At 34.9% G+C, this 23,688-nt stretch overlaps 1 protein-coding gene across 1 annotated transcript in view; it reads left to right on the forward strand.

Annotated features, from left to right (window-relative positions):
- The window catches only part of MED13L (mediator complex subunit 13L), a 265,530-nt gene that overhangs the window by 115,475 nt on the left and 126,367 nt on the right, over positions 1 to 23,688 (forward strand). Inside the window, 2 exon segments of the mRNA XM_028480228.2 lie at positions 8,244 to 8,328; positions 19,855 to 19,938. Of these exon segments, the coding sequence (XP_028336029.1) occupies positions 8,244 to 8,328; positions 19,855 to 19,938 (169 nt within the window).

The raw sequence follows: 23,688 nt of genomic DNA on the forward strand, positions 1-23,688 counted from the left end.
TTATAAATCCTGGATTCAGAGCTGCATTATCTTTAGCATTTTGTCACTGAAATCTAACTGGCAAATAATCTCCTCGTTTCATGTGCCTTGCTTTAATCTATTTGTGTTTCTGGAGTTTGGAGTACAATTTGATTTTCAGTAATTTTAATGGCTGAATAAGGAGTGCCATCCCTGAAAGTGTCCCTCCCCCCTCCAGTATTTGCAATGGCCAATGTGGTTACTGAACTCAATGTTCTGGATAATAGGTTTCATTAGTTTTGATGCCTGAGGTAAAAAAGCAGTAGGTGGGAGCAAGAAGTGTTTTTGATGTCTAGACGTTCATTTCAGCTGTTGCTGCAATATGATACATTAAAAGGAAATATGTATCATAGCTCAGAGGAAATATGTATTCTTTGAAAGTAATTCTACTTTTAAACTGTGTAAGGCATGGTGACCTGAATTCTAAAAGCATGAGCTTGAATTTCTTGAAGGTTTCACAATCTTGATGCTCCTCCCTACCCTATTCCATTCTCCCTCTTCCCGTTTTTTTCCCCTTCAAGTAAAGTATGTCAGTTTCATTTGTCGAATTGGAAAAGATATCTTTCCATGATCTCTGCTGGGAAACACAAAATCATTGAAGTATATGCTGCTTTGATATTTTGCCATATTGACTTTTTTTTCCTGAACCTTTTATATGATTTTTCTTTCAGAGAAGCTTATTAGTTCTGCGAGGAGCCATGTTTCGCAAAGTTGAAAGAAGTTGTATTACAATTTGTGATGATTTTGAAAAATTATTTGGGAACTAAGAAGTAATTAGACTGCTGTTTAAATTTTCCTTTCTAAAACACTGTCTCTCTGCTAAAAGAAAACATTTATATAATATTTTTGCAGTTTAAATATTTGATTATGAGGATTACTATATTAAAAAAGGTTAAATAAGAGCCATTTAAACAAATTCTGATTATAGCTTTTGCAATTTAAGTGAGGTAACTTTAGTGCCAAAATAGTTCTTCTTTTTAAGTAGGCAGCTGTGGTAGTACTTAGTTTTATTTTTCAGTTTCAGTCTGGCTATAATTGACCACATAACATCAAGAGAAAGTTTTAATTTAGGAATTTATTTTGGTTGAGTTTTGCCAGTCATTTATTGTACATACATTTTACTTCTCTTGGTGCTTTTATTTCCTGAGACTATTAACAAAGTTTTAGAAACAATTTTCCATTATACCTAAGTATACACTATAGAGATAGTCTTCTTGCTAATTTATAATCTTAAGCAGTTGATAAACATTTAAGTTGAAACTTGAAAGATCAAAAGAATTAGAAAGGATTTTTTTTTTCTTTTCTTTTCTTTTAAAGATGAAGACAGTTATGCCCTGGGGAGATTGTAGGTTTCATAAGGATAGGGCCCTGCACCTGCTGGCGTTCTTATAAAACTTCTTGGCAGTTGTTATTCTTCTCTGTTCACATTGGAAGGGAGATAGAGAATTAAGTAGTAAATGCTCCTGTCATTTATAGAAACTTAACCTAGACCAACTATGCCCTGACTCCCCTCCCCACGCCCCCCCACCCCCGCCCCACAAAGGAGGATACTTTCTGAAAAATCTCAATATGAAGCAAATGAAGTGTTGGTTTAAATTTTACCTTGGGAGGAGGATGTATCAGATAAATTAGTTCAAAAACCTGTTTCTGTGATTTCAGTTTTGTTTAACCTTTACAAAGGTTACTTTGCAGCTATTTAGAAAACAATAATTTAAGGTGCAAATTGTGAATCCAAGGGGAAATTTTAAGTGTTGAAGGTTGGCTTTCTAGTCAGTCGTAAGAATAAAAGGGGGGTGGGGTAGTTTAACAACACAAGCCTTATGGAGAAGTGGTGTAATGGAAAGAGCATGGGCGTTAGAAAAGTTGGATTTGAATCCCATCTTTGCTACTAATCCTCTTTACTGAATATAAGGAGATTTTAGATTGAAGCTAATTCCGATGAAATTTGAAAAGTATGTGCACACATAATAAGTCAGTTCAAAACAGGTTTATGAATATCTGAAATGTCCTAGTCAGTGCAGTTATGAAAATAAATTGCTTCCCCTGAGGAGTTTAATTAATGGAATAATTTGTATATTTACTACTTATAAAAGTAGATATAAAATGCATTTGATCCCATTAGCTGTTGAGTATAGATACATTTAAACAAGATTTTTGAATATATTATGTGACCTTGGGCAAGTTTAAGATTTTTAAGCCTTAGTTTTTTCATTTATAAAATAGAGATAAGGATAAACTATTGGTCATTGTTCTTAGTTGTAAACTAAGAAAAGGAGTTGGTTAAAAGAATACTGAGTATTCACTTTTAGGATCAGTGCTCCAGGTTGGTCTGATGAGAAACTGGTGCTATCACCACCAAGCACTGGATGCTACAGTACCTCTGCTACTTTAACCTCAGGAAACTTGATCTTGTAGCCTCTCTTTTTAGTGCTGACAGAAAGATCTCTCCATCCACTCCTTTTTGAGTCCCTAGATCCATGGTCAAAGTATGGTGCCGGAGCATCTAGTAGTTAGGAAATATATCCTTGTCCATATTGTAGGAGAATCAGCATTTTCAACTCCTGTTAAGGGTGACTGACCATCTTCGTCCCCAACCAGAACTCATGAAATAGGCAATTTGCAGTGATGGGAAGAAGTCAGGTACCGAGTGGCAGAAGTGAATGTTTTGTGTCCTTTATTCTGTCTCATAGTGTTGTGGTGGAAAGTAGCACTGCCCCTCCCCTCCATTTATATGTAGTGCTTGGTTCAAACTTGGTACATAAAGCCTCATAAAATGAGAAAGATTGTTTTCTGGGTAGAAAACTAACCTTGACTGTTTAAGCTATTTTACTTTCTTCTTATTATTTTAAAATAAAAGGCTTTCAACGTTCAATAGCAGTTCTGCCAAGTATTTAAAGTAATTTTGCCTCACAGTGGTTTTCAAAGTCTCTATTTGATTTTTGAGAGCATTCCTAATTTCTGTCCTGGTGCTTGATGTATAACACAGCCAAGAACTGTTGGACAGTGATTATCGGCCAAATATCTATTATTAGACTCCAAAAATGTCATTCTAGATTTAACTTATTTTGGAATTTTAGAGATTCATTGAAATATACATCACTCTTGTATTTCTGGAAATTTTTTATGTGAAATAGATAAGAAATAAAGTATGGTCTGACTTATGTTCCTTTCCACAAATTTATTTGCTATATACAGATAGTAAATTAAAAGGGTTTAGCATGTTAATGCATTATCCTTAAATCAATAGCTTAAATAATAGTATTCATTAGAGTGGTTAATCTTGGATCACAGTTGTTGACTTCTAGTAAATTACTGACTGCTTTCAAATCTTTAATAAAGTATGTAACTTATGAAATTTAAATGTTTATATGAAGTCCAAACACTGTATCCTTTTTAATTACCTCTACTGACTTATTTAAAATTTTACTGGTTAACTTATAGGATAATTCATAATTTTCTATTTTTTTCACCTTTAGCTTACTTTTCTTAAACAAGAGCTTAATGTAGTGGGATCTGTTTTACTTCATGTAATTACTTTCTTCCCTGTTTTCTATTACATTGGTTCCTAAAGTTTGTAATACTATATGAGGGAGATATAAGAATTTAATTAATTATTTAATAATATTAACAAAGGTCCTTTTTCAAATTAATTTTTAGTATTTAAAAAACAAAAATATTTTCCTGAATTACTTTGTTCTATTTGTAGTACATAATATAAATAACAGTATATTGTGTTGTTGGGGAGGAACACTGTGGTCGGGTCTGTGGTCTCTTTTTGCTTAAACTGTTTTTTTGTTTTTTGCTTTTAATAATTTATGAGTGAAGGTTAACCAAACAGACACCAATCCTTTGGGTAAAAACAATTATGTTTAGAATACATATTTAGGATAGGAGTCCTTTTAATTCACACCCTGTTCTCATTTTTAGCACTAAAAATGTATTTCAAAAAATCAGTGTAAGCATAATCCAGAAGCTGCCCCCCCCAACCCCCATCCACCCCTTGCCCCAATTTCTCATGTCCCTTTTTTATCACCCCCATCCCTGGAAACCATTGAGCAGTTTACATTACCTCATTTACCTTTGCAGGAATGTTATGTGCATGAAATCATATAGCATGTGGTCTTTTGAGTATGGCTTTTTTCACTTAGCATAATGACATTCATTCATGTTTTGAGTGTATCAGTAGTTCCTTTTATTTCTGAATAGTATCCCGTTATATGGATTTTCCACTGTTTGTCCTTTCCCCAGTTGAGGGACAACTGTTTCCAGTTTTTGTCAATTATGGGGGGAAAAGTAAAGCAAGTAAAAACATTTGCTGCAGTTTTTCATGTGAACCTAAGTTCTCATTCTACTTGAATATATACTTAGGAAGGATATCGCTGGGCTGTATGTAAAGTGTATGTTTAACTTTAGAAAAATTGCCAAACTCAACTTTTCCACAGTGACTGTAACAATTTTGCATTTCCGTTAGCAGTATAGGACAATTCTAGTTACTCTGTATGCTCACTAGCACTTTAGTATTTTCAGTTTTTCTTTTAAGCCACTCTAATGGGTGTTATCTTACTGTGATTTTAATTTGCATTTCCTTAATGACTAGTGATGTTTTGAGCATATTTTCATGTTTTTATTTACCATTCATGTATCTTCTTTGGTGAAGTATCTGTTCAAATCTTTTGTCCATTCTCTAAAATTTTTTTTTTTTTAATTTGTGTTGTTTAGGGATTTTTTCAAGAATAGCATCTTCTGAATACAAGTCCTTGTCAGATATGTGATTTGTAACTCTTTTCCCCCCATCTGTGGCTTATCTTCTTCATAGCTAAATGTAACTTTTGCATGCTTTTTAAGGAACTGAGTTCTTCATACTGATGAAGCTCTTTTTAACAGTTTTTATTTATGGATCATGCTTTTGGTGTCGTATCTTTGAAGTCTTCGATTAACCTAAGCTTATAAAAGTTTCTCCTATATTTTCACAGTTTTATAGTTTCAGGTTTTGCATTTTGTTTTATGATCCATTTTGAGGTTTTCTATATGGTGTGAGGTAGGGTTTGAGGCTGACTTTTTTACATTGGGATATTCATTAAATCCAGCACCATTTGTTGAAAAGACTGTTCTTTCTCCACTGTATTGCCTTTGCAAGCTGTGTTGAAAATCAGTTGACCATATATTTGTGGGTCTATATCTGGACTCTCTATTCTGTCCTGTTGATCTGTATATCTATCCTTTCTGTAGTGTACCATATTGTTTTGTTTATTCTAGCTTTATAGTAAATCTGGAAATCAGTTGGTGTAAGTCTCCCAGCTGTAAGATTTAGATCCAAGGATTTCATGGATTTTGGTGCTATTATAAATGGTACTCAAATTTTTAAAATTTTCTAATTATTCATTACAATTTATAGAAATATGATTGTTTTGTGTCTGTTGACCTTAACTGACTTAAACTCAGTTTTAGTTCTAGTAGCTTTTTTTTTGTTGATTCTTTAGGACTTTCTAATAGTCATGTCATCTGCAAAAAAAAAAGATCATTTCATTTCTTCCATGCCAGTTAGTATGCCTGGTACTACTTTTTCTTATACTGGCTGAGACCTCCACTGTAATGTGGAATAAGAGTGGTGAGAGCAGACATCCTTGCTTCGTTTTTGATATTAGGGGAAAATATTCAGGGTTTTAACTGTAAGTACGATGTTAGGTGTAGGTTTTTTGTAATTGCTCTTGTAAGATTTTTTTTTCAAGAAAACATTTCTAAGACCTATTTTAAAAATTGTTAGAGTCAGGATAAAATCATAATGGTATCTTAAGACAGTGATATAATTGGCATTGCCTGTGCATGCTCACATTTGTTTAGTATTCCACATTGCATCTGTAGACAGCTATAACCCTTCAACATTTCAGTAAACAAATTATTTGAGGATCATTTGAGGAAGAAATAGAGCGCTGTTGTTTGAGAACTTTCCTTTGACATCTTCTGTTAAGGTCAAAGTAGCACCAACATTAAAAAATAATATCAGGAGGAAACAATCAGATGAGAATGTGAGGTATTCTATAAAACAACTAACCTGGTTTCTTCAGTAAATAAATGCCATGTTTGAAAAGAGGAGATGAGTTGTTGCAGGTTAAGGAGACTTAAGAGATATAACTTAAGAGGTAATTGATAGACCTTGTTTAGATTCTGATTTGATATATAATGAAGTACTTGGGAGTGGGATTTGCCTCAGAATATATCAAGAAAAACAAAAAGAAAGAAAAAAAAGAAAGCAGGGTGGTTAAGCAGATGACACAATGTTGATAATTTGGTTTAGGAATTTATTTGAGGCCTGTTAAAGGTTTGAAGGTTTCAAATGTTTGAAGGTTTTAATTATAAAAGTTTTTTTTTTTAATATGCAGAATAGGTGTCACCAACTTGGAAGAAAATCTTGGAAAGACGAATGGGACACTTTTTTCATAAATACTGCATCACTAGTACTGTTTATGGCACAAAAGACTAATATGTAGAAAAAACTGTTACTGGTGACTGATTTGAAGAGTAATTCAGAAGAGTTGGACTTTGAATGTTGATGAAGTTTTAGGAATTTTTAGCTTACATTAGGAAATAAAAGCAAATTAATATGGGATGTTCCTTTTATTGAAATGTTAGCTTGCTTTCTCACTCAGGAAAGCTCTACCCCAAAGATAAATGTGTGAAAATAGAGATTCGTGATGCCTTTAGAGGACTGTAGAAAATTTTTGGATGTTTTGTCTTGAACAGAGATAATGTATTGATAGCAGGAATGTTTATTTGCTGTACTTTATTTCCATTTCTCTAGTTATAAATAATATAAAATGTCTCTGACAGAGGTTAATTTGGAAAAATTTGGTAGGTCATGATTAGCCACATAGTCAGGAAGATAAAGAGTTATCTGACATCCCAAGAAAAAAAAATATTTATCCAGTTTTATCATTTAAAAATCCTGTAGAGAGGGGCTTCCCTGGTGGCGCGGTGGTTGCGCGTCCGCCTGCCGATGCAGGGGAGCCGGGTTCGCGCCCCGGTCTGGGAGGATCCCACGTGCCGCGGAGCGGCTGGGCCCGTGAGCGTGGCCGCTGGGCCTGCATGTCCGGAGCCTGTGCTCCGCGGCGGGAGGGGCCGCAGCAGAGGGAGGCCCGCATACCACACACACACACACACACACACAAAAAAAAAAAAAAAAAAAAAATCCTGTAGAGAAAACCCTTAAATGTAAGTACACTTTTTTGAATTCTTACTGATTGGAAAATAAGGAGAGATGCATTTTGAGATGTCAGTTGGTGTGGTAAATGCATTAAAAATGCGTTGTGGATTTAACATGTGTTTCAATTCTCTGTCAAAATTTTCTCTGGTCAGTACTTTTGTCAAGACACCAGGTAAAAGGCAGAGGAAATTTTCTTCTGCAAATGTCGTTTTCATCCTTTCAATTTTTTGCTATGTTGAAGTGAACTAATGTAGTTTAGAAGAAAATTAGCTATCTTTAGGGCATTTTATAATTTTTACATATGAAAAGAACGTTAGGAATATGTGAGGCATTGTTAGTCTGTTGGAGTCTCTTGTGTTAGAGTTACTTGTGGCTCTAAGTAATGCTACAACATATTTCAGAGGCAAATATGATGCTTCCCAAAATGTTAAACATTAATGAAATCATGAGTTCAGGAAATAAATTTGATGTTATATTAAGATTTAATTTTCTGACATTCTCCCTAAAATCATGTCCTTAAAATCCTATTCATACACTGCTTTCAAAACATTTAAAGAAATTTGTGTAATGTCATTTTTGGATATTTTTTCCTGGTTTTCTCTCTTAAAATACATATATAACCTTTGTATTAATTTGTGACATTTTGTTACTTTAAATAGAACTTTAATAACAAAATTAGTCTTTGTGACACTATTAGGTAGAAAGATTAATTTGAGAATTTTGGATGATTTCAAACTTTGAAGAGGCAGGTTGGTAAGACCTTTATTTGGGGGGGGAGATTGTACCATGCCTATATTTCAATAACTTTAAAATCAAAACACATTATTCCCTTCTGTACATAAGTATCTTATGACTTGGGGCAAGCATTTAACTTCTTTTCTGTGTTTCAGTGCAATTTAATCTACTTAAATTAGCTCATTAACTTTGCTTTAGAAAAATATTTTTAAAGTTTCTTTTATTTTTATTTGGATGCCCTGCTTACTGGTTCATTTTTTTGTTTTGCTTTGTTTTGTTTTATTTTCAGTTGTGGAAGAAGGACTCTGGGAAAATGGCCTTTCCTACGAATGTCGGACGCTGCTCTTCAAAGCGATCCACAATCTGTTAGAAAGGTAAGAGAAGGAATATCATCACGGTGGTTTTGACACACCCAAGTATAATGCTAGATACTCAGAGGGTTTCCTGTAATTCTGAAAACACTTTCACATACAACTTTATAAAAATGTATATAAATCTCTTCTTTCTTTTTATATTGATACAATTTCAAACTTAGAGAATTTCTAGGAGTGGCACAAAGTACTCCATATATCCTTTCACACAGCTTCACTAACAGTTTTTCTTTCGCCCAGTTTGCTTTATAATTTGTGTGATTCCTAACCCTCTCACCCACCCTGCTTTTGCACCCAATGTGAATCACGTGTGTGCATGTGTGTGCATTCAGATTTATTCCCTCAAACGCCTGAGAGTCATTTACACACTTGAGATTCTTTTTCTGTAACTCCGAAGTATTTAGGTGTACATTTCCTGAGGACAAGGACATCCTTTTATATAAGCCCAGTACAATTATGAAAATTAGGAAATAAAACCGTGACAAAATGTTATTATCTAATCCGTAGTTCAACTCAGATGTTACCATTTGTCCCAGTTACATTCTTTTTAGCTTAACCTCCCTCCCGCAAGATTAGCCTGTAATCATGCATTATATTTAGTTCTCATGTCATTTTAAATCTAGAAGAATTCCTTAACCTTTCTTTTTCTTTCTCAACATTGACATTTTGGATGAGTTCAGGCCATATGTTTTATATAATGTACCTCAATTTGAGATAGTTTCCTCATGATTAGATTTAGCTTATGCTTCTTCAATAGGAGTACCATAGAAATTATGTTGTGTCCTTCTCAGTGTATCGAAAGAGGAGGCCCATTTGTTGAGACTCTCATTATTGATGATTATTAACATTGATCCCTCTCGTGAGTGGTGTTCTGCCAAGGTTCTCCACTGTAGATTAATAAGTAACTATGATCTTTGTTATTTCTCTCTTTGAAATTAATAAGTAATTTGTGGCCGGATCCAATGAGATTGTGTAATTATCCCATTTGTTATGAAATTCTGAGTCACTTGGTTAAGCTTCTATTGATGGTCCTTGTCTGTGTCAGTTATTACTTGTATGACTGTAATGTCACCATTCCTTCTATTAGTTGGCATTCTTTTGTAAGGAAAAGATTTTCAGTTTCTGCCATGGCTTTATGTATTTCTCTCTCTCCCTTAATCTTTCTATCTATATAAATTTGGAAAGGAGGGATTCCTGTTCTACTTAGTGAATTATAATTTATCACTATCATTTAATTTGATGCGTAAGTTCTTGCAGATTTGGCCAGGGGGGAGCCCCTTCATGATGGCTCCTGTGGTTTTTTGACCTGTTCTCATCATTGTTTGAGCACCTCCTTACTTCCTGGCATAACAATATGTCCCAGGCTCTGGATGGTGTTTTAAGGGGAGGCATAGATGAGAAAGGATGGATTATTTAAGAATGTCTATGGGAAAATCTTTGTACTTCCTTCCCTGAGTTTATATATAGTTCTTTTAGGTGATCAAAACTGGAAGGACATTCTAGTACCTTTAAGTTTCTTATCCAAGCTATTATCTAGGGTAATATCACTGCAGTATCACTGCTTAGGATTCTTAAGTTACAGTTAATAAGTTGTCATAATTTAAGTCACTCAGAAAGACCTTTCCCACCAAATTTATCTATTTTCCATTCTGAACTTTTGTTCCTACGTCTGTGATTTGGAGTAGACCTAGAGGCTATCTGTTACTAAGGCAGTATATTTTAGAAGCATTGATTTTAAGAGTTGAGTACTCTTAAATATTCCAGATATTTGGCAGTTCTTTCTCCCATTGCAAAACAAAACAAAACACAAGTATACACAAAGTCCCTTCAGGAAAATGTGGAAAATTTACTATTTCCATAATCCTGTGCCAGAATAAAGCTCTTATATCTGTATAGTAATTAATGTACCTTTAAACACAGTCCTTTTTACATAATTTTAAAAAATAATTAATTAATTAATTTTATTTTTGGCTGCGTTGGGTCTTCATTGCTGTGCGCAGGCTTTCTCTAATTGCGGCGAGCAGGGGCTACTTGTGATGCGCGGGCTTCTCATTGCAGTGGCTTCTCGTTGCGGAGCAAGGCTCTAGGAGCATGGGCTTCAGTAGTTGTGGTGCACGGGCTCAGTAGTTGTGGCTTGCGGGCTCTAGAGCACAGGCTCAGTAGTTGTGGCACACGGGCTTAGTTGCTCTGCAGCATGTGGGGTATCCCTGGACCAGGGCTTGAACCCGTGTTCCCTGCATTGGCAGGCGGATTCTCAACCACTGTGCCACCAGGGAAGTCCAATAATTTTTTAATGTGTATGGAACAGAGTACATATTTTTAAAAATTGTAGCTCACTGTGGTGTTTTTTATATCATAATTTATTCTTTTCAGAAAAATATTAATGAATTTGTGATTGAATTGTATTCTTTTTAGTATTTTGTGTTTTAAATAGTAGCATGTTTCTTTGTTGGAAGAAAATTAGAAGAGCAGAAAAACTGGGAGAAAAGAGAAATGCAGAAAATTTATTTATTCTGTGCTCATGTATTCAGAATTTATGATAGAAACTGTAGTCTAGGTCAGATTGAATTATTATTTTATAAGAAAGTTAATTGTGTCATGTGCAGTATGTCATGCAATAAAGCTTGAGATAGGTCAGAAGAACTTTGGGTTGGGCCTTGGTTTGATTTCAGGGTCTGTTATTTGGACAGTTGCCCTAACCTCACAAAGTCTTAGTTAATGCCCTTTAAATTAAATGTAGGATACTATGCATCTTGAGCTTTTGTTAGCTGTTGTATGCGATGCCTGCCACATAATACTTGACCTATTTTGAATAATTATTAATTCCTTTTCCCCGTAAATTATTATTTTGCATATTTTAATTTGAATCCTCCTATAAGAGTTTGTTTTGAAACAAAACAGTGTTTCTTTTAGAAAATAATGAATAATCAAGCTGTTCAGCTCCCTTTCTACTATTAGAATGGATGAGTTGAGATTCTTTTGAAAATTTTTAATAGTTCTTTTGTCCTTTAAAATAATGTTGTCTTTTCATCAAACTTTAAGTAACTGTGTTTTCTATGAATGAAAATTACCCTACTCATGAGACAGGGAAGCATTTTACATGATTGTTTGTAGCTCTCTTTATTCATTGTCAACAGAAACTGGGTTGGCTAATACATGCTTTTGCCCTTTTGTTCTTCTCATAGTTTAGAGTACTTGCTGTAACTTACTTATCTGTTTACAACCTAAATTTGTTGAAATGCAGTTTACTATCTTATTCTCAGCAATTTTCTGTTATGTCTTTGCATTTCTATTTAGATAAGATTGACTTAGTTTCGCTAACAGAAGTATTGATATTACTATTTCCAAGGTTGGACACAACATTAAAAGTCAGTCTGTTTACCCAGCTAATTCTGGAATACCATTCTAAATATAATATCCTTTTTATGTGGTCCTCCATCCTTTCCTTGAATACTTCTGATTATGTGAGCCGAACTTTCCAAAGTTCTTTTCATCTTCTGAGAATACTCACTGTTAGAAAGTCTTTCTTACGCTGAGCGGAAGTCTGTCTCCCTGTAGTTTTCTTTTCTTTACCTTGATTCTGTTCTTTGGGGGTCATATATAATTCGTCTAATCCTACTTCCATGGGGTGGCCTGTTTACTATCTTGGTCCCCTAAGTTATTTATTTTTCCTTGTTTGTGGTTCTTAACTATATATTACTATATATCCTCACCCCTTTCTTCCAGCCTTCCAGATGTTCCTCTAGTCAGTTCAGTTCTCTTCATTTTGATTGCCACTGACCTACTTTAAAACTTCATAAGTGTTTCACGAAGTATTGCAGTGGCCTCTTTAATCAATCAGGTTAGACTCAGTTATGCTGCAGTAACGAAAGACCTTGAAAGCTCTTACTGTCTTTTGACAGTTGATGTTCATTTCTTGCTCATGCTGCTGACCATTGTGAGTCATTTACTGCAGCACTGCTCTATGTCCTCTTACCTCCAGGCAGGAATTATGCTGTTGGGGCACCCCCTGTCAAAGATTCCTGATAAAGAGCAAAGAGCAATGGCAAAATACATAATAGCACATTCATTGAAGCCTCTGTTCAGAAGCGGTACATGCCATCTCTGCTCATATTTCATTGACCAAGATATTTACCACCAAGCTTAAAGTCAAGTGGATGAGAAGGTATTATTCATCAGTGGGAGGTACCAAGTCACATGGCCAAGCTTGATGTCAATGGGACAGGGAGGGATAGCACATATTTGGGAAAAGGATACAATCTACCATACCTCTTAATTGAGATCTTCTCTCTTCTAATAACCTGTACTCCAAACAGGTGCTGTTTATATTACTAAAAACACAGATATGTTTCTAAAACACAATTATCGGTGTATTTATACATGTTTTTGAAACCTTTGAGCCATATTGGCTTCTTAACGGTGTTTTCTTCACCTGTGATTTCTGAGTCAGAATGTCAGTATCTGAAAGTGTGTAGGCCTTCTAAGTCTTATGGTTTTAGATCATACAATCATGGCTATTTTTCCTCTCTTCTGAGAAGGTAGTGTGCTTCCTGTTTTCTTAATGATCGATTATCCCTTTTTGGCAAAATGACCAGAATAATAAAATACCATTTTGTTTTTTTACTTCTATAGAATCTGCTAATTTGACTTGACTCCCCCCCTCCACCCTTTTGTGCCTGCTTTCTCTCTCTTTCTCTTTTTAAAAATAATGCTCTATTTCAGACTGTTCGTCATCAGTCTTTGCAATTTCATGGGATTTTGTATGTATTTCTAATGAACTTGTCAAAGGTTACACTTCGTATTTTGAGTTTAGGTTGTCTCACACTCCTCACTAATAGAAAAAGCACTTTGATGTGAATAGAGTTTGGAAAACAAAAACCTGCAGGTTTTTTCAGAAATTTCTTCATTTGGCATTTTTTAATATTGCAGATTTAATGGCTATTACTCTTATGTTATTATAATTTGTATAGTTTTCATAATATACCATATCCTTCTCATGTAACTCTATTTAAATAAAGTAAAACATTTGGTTGAAAAGCTCTAAAGCAAATCCAGGAAATGTATGCAGTTCATATCACCCAGAGTTTTTATTAATGCTTCAGTGATTTGCACCACATATGGGGCTTAGGAAAATCTTGCTTTTGTAGCTTTGAAGAAATACTTAAAATGTCTGCCACAATGCTGTCAAATTGGCATTATGTGTGGTAGTATACTTTAATTATAATTTTCTTAAGTTTTTAAAATTAAACACAGCTGATTTTGATGGAAAGGTTTTGTTGTGTTTTTTTTCCCCCCTCTAAAATGCAAATCATTGCTTTGCACACAATGGAAGATTACATGGGTCTCTTGAAGCTGTTATGCTCTGTCCGGTCCATGCTTACTTAGGGAGACTTTAATCTGTGGGTATTTGATATTTGTAAAACATAATGGCTCTTTGGAGTAGTCCATTGTTGCTGCTTTCCTAATGGATTGTCAGCCTATTTACTCATGGTAGTTTATAACACAGCTGTAAAATTGCCTTGGCTCAGAGCTTCTTATTTGCCAAGAGTTGGTGTTTAGAGTGAAGATACTCAATTTGGAAAAGTACAGTAAAAATAACATGGAGAAAATTGGAATTATATGATAACAGTAACATTATATTTGTAAATTAGTAGCTTTCAATGCCCTGCGGTATTGTGATCCAATAGAGGTGATTATCAGAGGGCAAAGGAGCAAGGTCCTTGGATGTGGTGGTTCAAGGATTTCAAGATGATGAATATATTCAGTAGAGAATGGTGATAGAGTATAGCCCTAGTTGAAGAAATGGTTATGTGCTACTACAACATTGAGGGTCCTTTGGTAGACAAGGTGATAAGAGGAGCTGGAAATGAGTAATTAATAAATTCCCATTTTTGTTAAATTGCTACAGTGTGCAGTTCTTTAAAAGAAGTAGAAAAATGAGCCTTTAGACCTAAGGGGCATGTGCGTTAAAGCAAGAGACACTACAGACATTGTAGACACAAGTGAATGAAAGCATATATCTAATTGTAAATGTCTAGAGAAAAACATGTTCACCCTAAGACTAATTATTTCATCTATTAATATTTTTAGAACTGGGAAAGTATTAAGACTTTAACTTTTAAATTTATTATTATTATTAGTGTGGTTAGAGAGTGGGATTAGACACTAAATGTTTGAAAGTCGAATGGATGTTTCGGGTGAGGCTAGTTCTACAAAAGACCTTAGGCTTACAGAGATTTTGGAGAGGGTGGAAATAATAGGAATTACTTGGCCAGAGGAGACAGCATCCAGTAGGACAGCATCCACTAGGGCACAGTAGGAATCCAAAGTAATGAAGATAAAAGGGATTAGTTGAAAAAGGTTTCTTCAGCCTTAAATTATATGGGTTGGGTTTTTTTTTGTTTTTTGTTTTTTTAGTTGGGAATTGAGAGCACTGCAGTTTCTTGGGAGGAGACTTCATACATGTTTGATGTAAATTGGATTGGTGAGGTAAAGATTTTGATGCTGGTGAGGATGTTCTGGTATGAAGTTATATAAAATTTAGTCTATCTGAGCAGCTCTGTAAGTAGATGATAACACTGAGGGGCAGTTTAGTTGAGGATGCAGTAGAGGAACACTATCCTTGGACTTTTAAAATCTATGAAAACTGTCACACCTGCATAATATGAGGGGCGCAGAAGAGCCATGCCAGTGGTGGCTCCCTTCTAAACCTCCCAACTATCCCGTCTGGGAAATGGCTTGCTGATTTATGCTGTGGCTGCGGCTGTGGCTCTTGTAAACGTAGGTCAAGTCTGCCCATGGCTTTGGGGTTAGAGATTGGGGCTTGCCAGCTTCAGAGTCAAGTTGTTCTTGTAGTTAATTATTTAGAGCTGTTGGGCCTGACACAGAACCATGTACACACACATACAACCTGATTTCTTTTTTATTTTTCAGCACGTGTTTGTTTCTTTTCTTCTTGAAACAGTGATTTTTTTAAGAGAGGTAGTAGGGGGCTTGGAATTATTTCTAAAGAGGAATACTTACCTAGAACTGTTGCTTACGAAACATTTTATAAATCTGAAATCACATTGTGATCTTTAAAGATAATATTGAACTACTTTACAGAATTTTGTCATATCTTAATAGTAAGGTAATTTTGAAAATCTCAATGATTGGCGTTACTGAGTGGACAGCCAGGGTTAACTGATACATAGTCTTAGCACTATTTGTGATGTTGATTTAAAGCACTTTTTGGCAGTTGAAGTTTGTCTGCTAGGTTTACATATTTATCAACTTAAATATAAATTTTGTCCCTCAAAAACAGTAAAATAAATGTTGAGAGAGTTAAAAAAGAGGGAAATTATATTTCTGATATTCTGTAGTTTTTATACCTTAGCATTCTCTCTCTTAAAAAGATTTGCTTAACTTTGTTCTTCAAGTATAATTAAAACATCTGGGCAGTAGTGCCAGTCTTCCTAAACATTTATTCTATTGTGTTCTGTTCTGTTCTATTCCATTCTACTCTGCTTTGTTTTGGCTGTGTTGGGTCTTCGTTGCCGCACACGGCTTTCCCTAGTCGCGGTGAGCAGGGACAACTCTTCGTTACGGCGAGTGGGCTTCTCCTTGCGGTGGCTTCTCTTGTTGTGGAGCACGGGCTCTAGGCGCCCGGGCTTCAGTAGTTGTGTCACGCGCACTCAGTAGTTGTGGCACACGGACTTTGTTGCTCTGCGGCATGTGGGATCTTCCTGGACCAGGGCTCCAACCGGTGTCCCCTGCATTGGTAGGCGGATTCTTAACCACTGTGCCACCAGGGAAGTCCCTTCCTAAAATTTTTTAACACCTATGTGATTTCCTACACGTTGAGTATGTACTATGATTTTAGTCTGGAGTGAGTGGTGATGGACTATAAAGAAATGAAATACATAATTTTTTTCTACCTCAAACACATGCACACAAGAAAATTCAAATAACAGTGTGAGTCTGGCCATGATTAGTGGTTACAAACAAGAAGGGTAACAGTATTATACTGCGAATAGGAAAATACTCATTGGTGTATAGCATTCATTTCTCAGATATTTATTGAAGACCTATTACTTTAGAGCAGAACATAAAGCATATTACATAATAGGCACTTAAATATTTGTTGAATATTGCCAGTAAATAAGGTAGATAACTGTGTCTGCCCCCAAATTGCTCGTAGCTTCTTGGGAGAAAAGAGCCACAGAAATGATTCATTACAACTCAGTGGTGAAAGTACAGATCTGTAGATGTTAGAATGCTGTGCTGATCTGGGACAGGAAGGATGAATAGAATTAAATAGAGGAGGAAGGGATAGAATGGGATAGGGAGGGATTCTAGGCCAAAGCAGGGTTAGTAGTGATTAATGGTAGTGTTTAGTACAGAAGTTCTCACTCTAGGATCTGCTTCAGAGTTCATCAACGCTGTGGAATTATATGCAGTATTTTGCTTTTCCTTCCTTTTTTTTAGGAGAAAGAGTCTATAATAACTTTCATTAAATTTTTTTTAACATAGAATCATGACCCCAAAATGATTGAGAACCAAGAGCTTATTAGTACCACAATATATTTTCTGCTCCTGAGCCAGCATAGTCCCAGGTATCAATCAGGTGGTAGAACTGTCTTCCTTAGCAAAGCCACATGTCTCATCACATTTCTTCCCATAACTTAAAGTACAAAACACCAGATGGAAATTCTTTCTGTATTGCTAGTCTTGGAGGCTCCATGTGTATCTGTATATGTGTGGTGTGTGTGTGTGTGTGTGTGTGTGTGTGTGTGAGAGAGAGAGAGAGAGAGAGGGAGAGAGAGAAAGAGAGAGAGAGAGAGAGGGAGAGAAGGAGAGGCAGAGAGAGTTTCTCTTTTGGACCAGCCATAGTTGAGATTTAAGAGACTGAGGAGCATAAAAATTGATAGTTATAGTTGCTGAGTTCTTTTTACCTGTTTCTTGAGTAAAAGGAAACTTTGCCTTCATACTTAACCATATCTACATCTAACTCACCAATTCTGTAATTCTCTATTGAGTTGCAGGTCAGGGACAGAGAAAGGAAGCACATTCAGTGTCTTCATTAATTTGGTCCCAACCTTCTCTGAGGTACTTGGTGACTTTGCTAACTTTCTGCCACATCACTGGTGACAGTATGACTTTTGACGACTCCCTTATGCAGAAATGTCAGTTGCAAATCCAAACTGTGTTAAAAACACTGCTTCATTCAGTGCAATTTTGTGTTTTCATGTTTTCCTTTCAGTGAGAGGGAAATCACTGATCATATAGAAGCTGATTAGTGGTTGAAAATCACGTAAGTCATTCATGACTCTTATTTGGAACCAGGTGATTTTGGATCGAAGAATCAGTAGTTTCCATGGCTGTTTTGTGTATTAGTGATAATAACCTTTTGTTGACATTGCCTGACAAAGAAATATGATCTGTAGTGGAAACTCCAGGAGATACACTAGCACAGAGAGTTAGGCTCCCAGCATTTTCATTAGCTTTTTGCCTTTTGCCTTTGTCCTTGAGTGGTCTTGGCTGTGCACTGCTGCTCTTCCACTCCAATCCCTCATTTGTTCTGGAATGAAAACAGTAAATAGAATTTGTGGGTTTTACTTCATAGAAGGGCAAGGGTTTTGAAACAAACTTTATACATTGTCCTCTTTAATCAGAGATATTTTATGTTTTTCTTTCATATTATACTGTCTAAAGCCTTGAAGTTTTTTCTATCCATAAACTGTAAATTCATGTTTTCTCTGTTGTTGAATAAATGATTCTTTTGAATTCTGACCTTCAAGACATATGAGATAATGAAGTGGTATTTATTTAAGTGAAGATGTGTGTCAGTAGAAGACATTGTTTAATGTTTGATGTGATTCTGTACATGTCCTATTGCTTTCTTTCTAAGCATTATTGATTTTAAGATACACCTTCAATTTAATAACAGCTTTGGAGAATAAAGAAACATTACTCAATTACAAGATAGGTCTGGGCTTTTAAAATGAGTAAAGAACTGAGGAAATGTGACAGCATATATGTAGTCTACCTAAAAAACACAGTTAAGTCCCGTAACTAGGGAATAAACTGTGGCGATTTTATTTTCAGTTTTGCTTCTTGAGCACTTTCACCTTATTGTGTATTCCGTATTTTCTATTCTAACTTTAATGGATTCATATAGTCTTTAACCCTAAAAAGCAAGTTCACTTATCATCTGAAGAAAACAAACTGGTTACTTTGAAAGTGATTTTTTTTTTTCATTGTGAACAAGGAAGATTGTTGTAGAAGTTCATTTTCAAAATAAAACTAGTTGAAGCAAGTGACTTTTTGATGAGACACTGCTTCAAATTGGCTCTGCCCATAGGGAGTTACATTGTGGCCAGCAGAAACTATTGCCATTTACTAACACAAATCTGTAATGAGTTGGGCAAAGGCTTGAATTGTTTCCATCCTCCTTGATGGAGTGAAAATTACAGAGCCAAAAGCCACGTGCAGAATTGCCTGAATATTCAACAAAGAATTGCTGTGCTGCTCTTTTGCTGGTAGGTAGAACCTTGTATAGAAGAATTATATCCGACTTTCTGACAGGTTTTCTTACAAAATATGTATCATTTCATTGAGTAGTATTAGAGATTACTGTATTTCATCAGTTTCAAAACGCACATTTTCTCCCGCATTTTTATATTGTTAAAATTAGGGATGCTCTTTACAAATGATGGCATCTCACAATTGACTGGAGTTATGATATAGTTGTCATCTGCCTGTACTCTAGTGAACTTGAGCATAGCTACTTATATTGTTGTCACTTCAGCTGAATTGTGTGCACCTTAGGTATAATATGGGTTGAGTTCAGTTGCCATTAACATGTCTTCAGAAAGAGTACCCTGTGATTTGACACGGAAAAACAATGTACACAGAACGGCATGAAAACAGAAGCGGGGCACAATTTAGATATGAAGAAAGCAAAATATTCATTACTGAAGAAATGACTGCAGTTCCTCATTTTTTTGCAAAGCCATAATCAAGTGCTTTACCATGTCTACAAAAGGAAAATACCTAAGTAGAAGAGGCTGTGCTATGCTTTTATCACCGAAATCCCTGCTACAGAATTGACTACCACACACCAAGCAAGAAAGATCCAGCATTAAAACTTGCAAAAAAGGGCGTCAGTGGCTTGGAAGAATATCTCTGAGGTACTCTTAAGAAATGCTGCCTATATTCCCAACATTCTTGATCACACAAAAGTTAAAGTAATATAGAGGTGTAATTGGATTTGAAGCAGTTCAAAAGTGTAAGATGTTTCAGGAATATATCAACCAATTAATTCTGATTTTTTTTACATGTATAAGAATAATACATAATAAAAATCTATACCCAAAGTCAGAAAATTCTTTCAGTAAGTATAGAGTAAGAATTTTAAGTACTAGGAAAACATTTTAACAGTTTAATTGGTGATGTTTTTATTTTCAGTGGTGGATCTTATCTGTGATTATTAATTCAGCGACTTGCTAATTTGTTATTGAAACTGTATTCTTGATGTAATTATTGTAGGTGCCTAATGGATAAGAACTTCATTAGGATTGGGAAATGGTTTGTCCGACCCTATGAAAAAGATGAAAAGCCGGTCAACAAAAGGTGAGTCTTTAGAATGCTTTTGGGTTTTTGGTTTCTTTTACTTGACCACAGCTCTCTTTGGGGAAGAGGTGAATGGAGGAAGTAGCTTTTATTTATTTTCCAATAATGTTAGTAGTTTAGATGTTTGAAATAGATTCCTGGATCACATTTTATTAAATACTCTATCATTAAATTTTTGTGGAATATTAAATTTTGACTAGAAAAATGATTATCAGTAACCCATGTCTAAGTCCCTTATAACCACACTATTTGGAATTGAATTACTCTATTTTGTTATTTTCATTAGTCTAATTTATCTTTCTTCCTTATAGTGTTATGTGACATAACTTTAAATCAACAGTCGAGTGAATTCAAATGGTGACAGTTTTTGTAGAATTGTTTGATGCCCCTTAAAAGTCAGTCAACACATCCTTGACAGTTGTCAAACCAGGACTGGGAATTACTTCTCTAAATAATCCTAAACTTTTAACCATCATTTATTATATGCATGGCTTTAAAGGCAGCCTTTGATACTAAACAAATTTGGAGTTTTAGATCAATCAAACCAGAATCAAAAACGAAAACTGTCAAAATCTAATATTTATCTCACTTTCCTTTGAACACAGTGTAGATTTAATTGGAAGTTGGTGACTGTTTCTTTTTTTGTAGAGCTGGGTACACAATCTTGATTCTATTTTACTATCCATGAACTTGCCCTAAGCTAAGGGTCCCAGCTTCTGGCTGCAGACAGGTGCTCTTGAAACCTTATGTGGTAGATGAGATCTTTTGGACAGCTGGCCAGAGTTCAGCTGGCTACTCCTGCCACTTCTTCCTGTACGAGATGTAATAGCAGCCTTCTTTCCAGCCTGTATGTCTTAAAGCTTTGATGAAGTGATTTCTGAGCAAAGTAACCACTTCCTCATTAACTAAATCTAATTTATGAAAATTGGGATTTCTTTTTTCAAATCAGATAAATTAGGGCCTGGCTTTTTTTTTTTTTTTTTTTTCCCCAAATCACCATGAACTTCCTTGAAATATTTCCCCCTTTTTAGTACATTTAGGATTTATTAAAAATTATATTTAAGTAGACAGTAGGTATTATGTGTATCAAAGTTTGCCTGAAAAGGGTAGTACTGATTTTAGAAAAAGGTACTAGTGTGCATGGGTGTGATTCTGTTTACAGATGCTTTGATTGATGGAGAGGAACTTTTTTTTTCCTTTTATTTTTATTGATTTGGACTAACTAACGAATGTTTCATGGACATAATTCATCTTAGCATTTTCCTAAAATTTACAGAGGACTTAGATTTTCCTGCTGGTTAAAGTTTGGGCTTTTATTGTCAAGGAGTCTGAATGGTTATATATGGATTTGCTTTAGTGCATTGTTCTTCTTTGCCATTCCTAGTGTGCCTCTCCATGCTTAGTGTGCCTTCTCACAGCTGGTCACTGATGAATTGACTGAGCCAGTCCTGAAACTTTTGATCAATAGGTATAGATGTTGGTGTGATGATTTGAGTGGAATTTGGGGATGAAGAAGAAATGTAGAAATAAAAAAGGGATCGAAGGAGTAGCAATTAGTATTTTCATGTAAAAAATAATGTTTAAAAGTCAGATGTGCTTAATGATCTTTTGTATAGCTTGTATATCTTTACACTTTATTTAGATACTCAGAGTCTTCCTAACTTAAGCAAGCCAGATGTAAATAATACATGTAATATATTTGGTTATTTGATTTTGTGTAAAACTGGGAGGCTGTTGATTTCTGAGCAATGTAATTAAGTTATTTTATTATTTTTAAGACTTTATACTTGTGGTTGAACCTCGTGGAACTTTGTTTTCTTGTAGTGTAGAAATATTGGTGATTAAAAAAACTATTTTAGAAGACATTAACAATTAGAAAACATTTTAAAGCAAAGATTCAGTTTAAAAATTCGGCATTTGCTATAATAAAATTTTATTAGGTGTAATGACTTTTCCACTCATTCTCTGAGTGGAAAATAGAGCATCTTGTTGGATGTTGAAACAGGATCTCAGTGCTGAAGTCATTTTGGATGGACAGAGTGGCCCTGTAGAGGAGGGCATTTAGAATAAGAAGAGTTGGGATCACATCCCGTACCTCTCTTTACAAGTTATTTGCTTTTAGAAAAGTTGTTTAATTTTTCTGGGGTGAACTTTTATTTTTGCTGTTATTGAATTGATAATAATTAGTATCTTAGAGGGTTATTGTGAAGATTAAATGAGTTAATTTATGTGGCTAGTTTATAATTTAGTTGAGAAAAAGCAAGAACAAATTAATCTTCTTGAAGCTTAATTTTTTTTATTTTTTTAGTACATACCGATTTAATAACCAGGGGAGAGGAAAATTTGCTGCCCAGTGTTAAACACATTGTATATACACATTAATATTTTTAGGCATTCTCTTATTTGATATCATTAGACCCAGATAAAAGGAATACTTTTAAAGTAGTGATATTAGCCTATAGATATTTTTTCAATAGATTAAAAAGACGATTTAACACACTATTTTATGTAAGCTAAAATAATTCTAATAGTGGCGACAAATGAATATATTGATGATTAGGTTTCACCTGTTGGATTAATAGCATATTATTTTTTGAGCTATCATTTCTCTCCATATTGATAGCAAAACTAAATCATTTGCTGGTGGACTCTTAAAGAGTTCTCAGTGTTGGATATGAGATGAAGTTCGGGATAATTATAGAAATTTGACCAGGCAGGTTCAAGAAGATAAAAGAAATTTATATCATTTTTTTGCTATAGTAGCATATCTTTTGTTACTCATCCTTGGGAATATAATAAGTAGGAAAGAGAACTTGGCTTTGTCCTAAAGAGTTGTGACAACTAACATCAAGCATACAAAATTTCTGATTTCTAAGGTATGTTGAACTTGAAAAAGACTTTGCTTTCAGAATATTCTTAAAAACAAACCAGTAAAAAAATATGTTCTTTTAAAATAATTTAGAAATTGTTCCAGTGGTGGAGTTTCTTTTATTGGAAAGGTGTTTATTTTCTAATTTAGTCTAGTATCTACCCACATTTGACTCCCATGGAATTTGAAGTTTATATTCCTCAGTCTTTGAATGCCAATTTTAGCAAAATAATTGATTGCCCCCAGTAACAGTTTGGACCTTTGATCTTTCCTAGTATCAGATGTACAGTAGCTGAGTTAACACAAATACCAACTTGCCAGTGCATTTTCTGAATTAATTCACCATTTCTTCCTCGTGAGCAAATCTGCCCTACTCTGGGGTGATACTCCAAATAGCCTCACATGTTTTCAGCTATTCTAATTACTTTTGTGTGTGCTGTTAACAGATGCACACGCACATACACGATGGGAAGTACATCACTTTGGGTGCTTTTGTGTCATTTCATCTGGATATTTTCTTGACTCTTAAGCCTGAGATTATTTCTTTAATTTCTTTTTTGATGTTCTCACACTACCTAATGTGCAAGAGATGCCCTTGTCTTTTGGTTTTAGTAGCAAAAATCAGTTTTTGTGTAACAAGATGAAATATTTTGATGTAGGAGAATAGTTTTTAGCACTTTAAAACTTTCATTCCCTCTTTTTCCTCACCCTCCCCTATTGCTTCACCTCTTCTTGTTCTCTTTCCCATCCTCCTCTTTCCTGTACTTCCCTTATATTATAGCCCAGTCATCTGTGTTTCCTTCTTTTTTTTTTTTTTTTTTTTTTTTTGTGGTACGTGGGCCTCTCACTGTTGTGGCCTCTCCCATTGCGGGGCACAGGCT

Source organism: Physeter macrocephalus, chromosome 19 (genome assembly GCF_002837175.3).
Source record: "Physeter macrocephalus isolate SW-GA chromosome 19, ASM283717v5, whole genome shotgun sequence".
Lineage (NCBI taxonomy): Eukaryota > Metazoa > Chordata > Mammalia > Artiodactyla > Physeteridae > Physeter > Physeter macrocephalus.